Source organism: Rhinichthys klamathensis, unplaced genomic scaffold (genome assembly GCF_029890125.1).
Source record: "Rhinichthys klamathensis goyatoka isolate OS25496 unplaced genomic scaffold, OSU_Roscu_1.1 h1tg000015l_1, whole genome shotgun sequence".
Lineage (NCBI taxonomy): Eukaryota > Metazoa > Chordata > Actinopteri > Cypriniformes > Leuciscidae > Rhinichthys > Rhinichthys klamathensis.
Window position 1 is genome coordinate 3,593,346 of NW_026606567.1, and position 6,864 is coordinate 3,600,209.

Below are 6,864 nucleotides of genomic sequence, written 5' to 3' on the forward strand. Positions count from 1 at the left end.
AAGCTGCTTTGAAACAATATGTATTGTGAAAAGCGCTATACAAATAAATTTGAATTGAATTGAATTGAAGTAAGCACAGTTTAAGAACTCCCTGAAACGCCTCGATTGAGTTTTCTTCCAGGAACAAAGGGCATAAAATATATGTTTTTTTCTGTGTTTTTTTTTTAGGATTGTTTTGTATGTAATATTCTGTTGTTTCAAGAGAACATTAGACCTATATTGTTATCTAAACTAAATTTATATGCGGTAACGGTTCTCATTCCGGAAAGCCTGCAGGAATGGTGGGAAATCAAATTCTGGTGCATGTTCCATTATCACAGACCAAGGTTATCCTGATCTTTTCCATGAGACCACAATTGCCTAGGGAAAAAAACAATTGTTTGATGTGCGCCAGATGACTTGGAACTCGTGTTGAGATCTTAGAGAAATAACGGGTTGATATGACAGTGAAAAAAATTGACCAGACATGTTTGCATGCATTTTAAATTCTGAAACCACCTCTCTGGGTCATGTTCTTTATTAACACGGGCTATAGTTCATTCATGTCCATCAAACACAACCCTGATGGAAGCAACACAATGTATGTGGAAATTGCGTATGCTGTATATATTAATTTCTTGCATTTTATACCCAAGCTGTTTTGCATTGTGTGGGTTTCTTTTTATAGAAAGGTATTCAACATTGACATCATGTGATTATTTTTTTCTCTGAACGTTTAAAAGAGATGACGCAAAAGCGACCAACCCTTTCAGTCGTGACGGGATGGTATTTGCTGGGCTTTTCCATTTAGTGCCAAATTAGGTCGGTTGGGAAAAAAGGTCAGTACCAGGAGAAAAATGAAAGCTCTTTTGTAAGGTTCACTTGATTGCCCTGTTCCAGGCCAGTACTCTTCAAGAAAGACACTTTTTGGGTTTATGTGTGTGAGAAGTTTTGTATACATCCTTTGTTTTTTTGTTTTTAATCTGCAAGGAATTGCTCTTTTATGGTAAAAAAATTACCTCTAACATTTATCCCTCTACTCCTCCCCTCAGGGTCCTTAAGTGGAACCAGTGGGGCCAGATTCATGTAAATCTACTTTCAGAAGAAATTTAAGATAAATTCTGAGAGAATCAAGGAAAACATCTTGGAGCGCTGAAGGACCTTTGTTCAGTAATCAAGGTGCTCTTTGGTTGGGTTTCAAAACAAGATCCAAGGCACTTCTGGTTCAAAATCTTTAAAAAGCCTTTATTCAAACCATGACTTATCTAGACACATTAAAAAAAGAATTTACTGTGACATTTTAAGAATAATGAACAATCTCAAGAAAAAAAGAGCATTCTTAAAGAAGAACTTTGGGAATACAATCATTTTTATTCTTATAAGAATGTTTTGTGAATCTGGTCTCATATTCCAGACCGGTCAGATCTAAGACTCTTTGGGAAACGCTCATTTAATTGGAAATATTGGACGGTCATTGATCCAGTTCATGAATAACTAAAATGCTGTTAAAATCTGCTTTTCATTTGATTTCTGTCACCTTAGATGAGGTTGGAAATCAAGCACCGAGACCTAAATTACAATGAGTAGCTTAAATTAGATGCTTTTAATTTAACATTTAACACTATATTTTTGACAGGTCCATGGCGCCCTGTCCATTTACTTGCTCAGCGTAGTGTCTCAAAACCTTGTGAACTGTCTACAGCGTCGTGTCCAACACAAAAGTAGTGTGCTGCCTTCCTAAGAATATGGTTATCAACTATAAAATATGATGCGTAAACATACTGTACGCGGTCATTATGCTTATAAATGTTTCATGCATGACGCCACAAAAACCGTGAGACACACACAATGACGCTTCATTATTTAAGGTGCGCAGCAGAGAGTCTCGCGCACTGAGCGCTATAAATACAGCAGCGCGCGCGCGGGTTACGCCACACATCGCGCGGTTCTCTGCGTGTTTTAATCGACTTTATATTCACTTACATCGGACTTTTCTCAGACTATAGATTCTACAGTACTATTAATATCACTGAATATGTGTATTAAGATTACAAAGACACTTTTATTCGTACGGGAATAAGTTTTTTTCCCCTCAGGAATAAGTATTAAGACTCTCCAGACTAAATGGATGATGGGAGCTTGATATCGCCTTTCGATTCTCAAGGACTGTTTCAAGGACTGTTTGTTTAATTTTTCCGCCTGTGTTGTTAAATGTTATAAGATGTTCAGGTGGAGTGATGCTGCTTTGGATATTCTGAAAGGTGTCTCAAATGGTAAATATTTCTCTCCTTTTTCTCCTTTTAAATCGAAATAAGCATAGAGACAAGCATTGATTCTTCCTTAATGCTATATAAAATATTAAAATAGCATAAAAAGAACTCAAAGCTAAAATGTACTTATGACTGGTACTGTGTTCTGAACCATTGCAATGCAATTGCATGTAGGCTATTGTATTTTGTATGTATGTTTGTGTGTTTGTGTATTAATCTACCTGGTCTGACCCATTTAAATACTTTGGTGTCATGTAATCAGTTTAATTTAGACATTAAATAATAATTTTGATTAAAAAAAACTATTTGAAGCACATTTTTACTTTGCCTGACCATTTTTTTTTACAGTGTTAAACATGACTTATATGTTGATATCACTGTATCTCCAAACAGTTGTTTAGTTGTCGTTACTAGAAATTATAGTGGTAAATGGTCAGAAGTGTTGAAATTTGTACTGCACTTTTTTTCTTTTTTCTTTCTCATGTACCCTAAAGAGGAAATTGTGAAAAACAATGTTCCTATTCACTAAAGTTTTCTAAAAGGTGTGTCAGTGTATAATTTCAGACCTCTGGACATAACTTCCCTCAATTAATGTGTGTAAATAAGATAAAACAAACAAAAAAACAGCATAAACAGGAAGGCAATCACTTGCTTGTTAAATGATTAAATTGTTCCAAATAGCTGAGCTTTGTGGCCAAAATCAACAGTACATCACTATTTTTACATCTTTGTTTGCTGCTTGTCTGCTAATGAAACTAATGGTTATACTTTATTTGGTAACACGTTATTTGACAGTGTCCTTGTTACATATGTTACATGTACTTGCCATAACAGTAAATTATGCATAATTACATGCCAAGTTAACCATAAACCAGAACCTTATCCTGCCCTAACCCAATAGTAAGTACATGTTGGAAATTATTATTACTCAGTAGTATACTTAAATATAATTACACTGTAACAATGACACCTTAAAATAAAGTGTAACCCTATATAGAGTTATGCTTAGGGTTTGGTTTAGGGTTAGTTACTTGTAATTCTGCATAATTTACTGTTATTTCTATAGTAACATGTAGTAACATACATCAACCTAAAATAAAGTGTGACCAAGCTTGTTTGCATCATATAATCTCAGCTTTCCACTTCTTTCCTCTTTTCTCTTTAGCTATGTGTCTCTAAGGTCAGTGGTGCTCGTCCCATATCTGGAGATGTTGGCCATCAAACACTGCAACAGTTCAGACGTTGTGGATGTAGCGTTCAGCAATCAGACCCACCAGATGTTTGTGGTGGAACCGCTGCGCTGCAAGGAAAACCTGAACTCCACAACCAGCCCCACGGCGGCGGGCCTGTCCATGACACTGGGCATCGTGTCCAACATCATAGCTCTGGTCATCCTGGCTAAAGCGTACGCTCGCCTGCGGAAGCGCTCAAAAGCCACGTTCCTGCTGTTTGCCAGTTGTCTGGTGGCAACGGACCTTGCCGGTCATGTCATTCCAGGTGCCCTGGTTCTGCGCCTCTACACTGCCGGGGAAATTTGTAACCATCCTGATGCCACCTGCCATTTCTTGGGCGGCAGCATGGTGTTCTTCGGCCTGTGCCCGCTGTTTCTCGGGTGTGGCATGGCGGCCGAGCGGTGCATGGGTGTGACGCGGCCTCTCCTGCATGCCCGCGTGGTTTGCACTGCACGCACTAAGGTGGTGCTGGTGATGATATGGTTTTTGGCTTTAACAGTAGCACTGCTGCCCTTCTTTCGGCTGGGCTCATATACCTACCAGTACCCACAGACCTGGTGCTTCATTAAAGTGTTAGGCAATAAATGCATCGCAGACGAAACACCCCCGACCCTCACAGACGTGGTGTTTGTGCTGCTCTTTTCTGGACTGGGACTGGCCTCGCTGGCCGTGGCACTGGTTTGCAACACTATCAGCGTGATGACGCTGGTCATCGCCCGTCTCCGCAGGAAGAAATCAGCTAAAGATCAGCGCAGATCAGCTAAATCGCATGACATTGAGATGGTGGCACAGCTGGTGGGCATTATGGTCACTTCTTGCATCTGCTGGAGCCCTCTGCTGGTGAGTGTGACCATTACAACTTATCAGGGCAGAGCAAAGAGTTATGAATTATTGTACTGTTTTTACTGTACTTTATTTTATTTTCTATTCTAAACTGTTTTAATTATTCTTTTTTTTTTTTTTATTCTTTTTTTTTCCTATGTAAAGCACTTTGAATTACCATTGTGTATGAAATGTGCTATATAAATAAACTTGCCTTACACAAGTAACAGAATATATTTATCTATTGATCTATCTATCTATCTATCTATCTATCTATCTATCTATCTATCTATCTATCTATCTATCTATCTATCTATCTATCTATCTATCTATCTATCTATCTATCTATCTGTCTGTCTGTCTGTCTATCTATCTATCTATCTATCTGTCTGTCTGTCTGTCTGTCTGTCTGTCTGTCTGTCTGTCTGTCTGTCTGTCTGTCTGTCTGTCTGTCTGTCTGTCTGTCTGTCTGTCTGTCTGTCTGTCTGTCTGTCTGTCTGTCTCTGAGCAATACAGTTGTCCTCCAGGATGTTTGATCTGGATTCTTCTTTTGCTGTCACAGCATGATTGCTTCGTCTACAACTAACTTCCTCTGTTATTCTGACAGATCTTCGGTCTGATGTCAGTCATCCGCTCGTACAGAGGCTCTATGGGGAACGATCTGGAAACCTACAGGACTTTAATGGTAATGGGAGTGCGCCTGGCCTCCTGGAACCAGATTCTGGACCCTTGGGTTTATATTCTTCTACGCCGGGCCGTCCTCAGAAAGATCTACCGCTTAACCACCGGCCGCAGTGACCTTAGGGGGAGCACATTCCGGCGGTGGGAGATCAGCTCCTTCCAGAACTCAGTGAAGAATGCAATTAATCTGAACTGATGAAGAGATTCCAGAAGAGTGTGAGTTCTTCCACATGGAAAAAATTGGAAATGTTTGAACCAAATCGCTGCAGTATAACTGAAAGCAGATGTAAGATCCTACTGTATTGCTTGAATGGTGGATGAAGGAGCAGCTTACTGGAAGTTGTAAAGCGAGGCTCTGGAATAACCACAGACACTTCAATAAGCTTTGTAATTGAGCACAGTGGGGTTCTGGAAGTCAAAATCCCATTAATTTTCTCCATAAGGAGATAGCAACAATATATAAATCTTTCAAGCCAGTGGTTGTTAAGTGATAATGTGCGCTTCTGTCTGTGCGATTTCAATAAAAAAAAGCACATTTAATTGCCAAATTTGTGGTTTTCATGCACAATTCATCATCAATGACTCATTGCCAATCATAATACCATTGTGTGTTATTATTTATTATTTATTTACATCATTCACAATGCTTCATGTGATGAGTAATTAATTCCCTCATAAAATAATAGTCTTGTACACTGAAAAAAATGATACTTTGGACCAACCTAAAAAATTACTGTAATTTGTTTATTAGTCTTTCTCAAGCTATATTTTTGATTTGGTTTAAACTTTAAATTTTAATTTAATAGCAATCAAAATAGTTATTCTGCTCAACAAAAAGTTAAATGACTCTGAAGCAGTGTTAAAGTTAATGAGATAATTAATTGATTAATTGAGTGATGATTGAGCATTATTGAAGACACCTGATGTTAACAAGCAGAATCACTGAAGGAGAAAAATAATAATTTTTAAGTCACCGTTATGGTGATCAGTGTGTGTTTTGGTTGGACTCTTGACCCTTAAATCATTAACTTTTAATGTTGTTTGGCTGCTGACAGCCAGATTAACAACTAGAAAAGGTGATCTGATGGTGTTGGTTGAGTTTTGACATAATCATTATTTCACAATAATTTCACCTGAATCAACTCATATTGAGTCCCATTTAGGTTTACTTTATTAATTATAGCAGCACTGGCCTTGTTAAGCATAATATTTTTAGCCTTTTCAATGAAATCCAAAATTCAATAAAAAGAAAACTTCAAAACCACTTATGTTGGCGCACACACAGACATCAATAATTAGCGTATGAATCTCAGCAATGGTGACAAACAGATCACCTCTGAACATAAGCTCATTATTTATTCATGCAGCAATGCATGCTGGGAGCCATGAATGAGTTTTGATTGGTGGCACCCAGAATGCACTGCAACATGCTTATTATTGTCACCATTGATGAGATTCACAGGCTGATTCTTGATGTCTGTGTGTCTAAAAATGAAATAGAATCAATAAATTATTTTTTGTACATGAGACATGTTTAAAAAATATCTTTGGATTTCATTGTAAAAGGTAAAAAATATTATGCTGTACAAGGCCAGTGCTGCTATAATTAATAAAGTAAACCTAAATTGGACTCAATATGAGTTCAGTGATTCAGGTCAAATGATTGTGAAATAATGATTGTTAAAACACAACCAACACCATCAGATCACCTATTCTAGTTGTTCATCCGGCTGTTATAACTCACGTACAGCAGGCAAACAACATCTAAAGTTAATGATTTAAGGGTCAAGAGCCCAACTAAAACACAGACTGATCTCCATAACGGTGACATAAAAATTCCGGTTTTCTCCTTCAGTGATTCTGCTTGTTAACATCAGGTG

General features: G+C 37.9%; 1 protein-coding gene across 1 annotated transcript; it reads left to right on the forward strand.

Moving 5' to 3' along the window:
- The first annotated feature begins 2,150 nt into the window (after positions 1-2,150).
- On the forward strand, positions 2,151-5,426 carry ptger1b (prostaglandin E receptor 1b (subtype EP1)). The gene is made up of 3 exons (XM_056233224.1): positions 2,151-2,252; positions 3,415-4,321; positions 4,911-5,426. Exons 2-3 carry the CDS (start codon positions 3,458-3,460, stop codon positions 5,178-5,180), a joined length of 1,134 nt encoding a protein of 377 aa, XP_056089199.1. The 5' UTR covers positions 2,151-2,252; positions 3,415-3,457; the 3' UTR covers positions 5,181-5,426.
- The last annotated feature ends 1,438 nt before the right edge of the window (positions 5,427-6,864 follow it).

Bases quoted from the DNA above. Each gene is read 5' to 3' on its own strand.
- ptger1b (XM_056233224.1), top strand. From the start codon at position 3,458: ATGTTGGCCATCAAACACTGCAACAGTTCAGACGTTGTGGATGTAGCG. The intron at 4,322-4,910 runs GTGAGTGTGACC...TTATTCTGACAG, and splicing joins TCTGCTGGAGCCCTCTGCTG to ATCTTCGGTCTGATGTCAGT.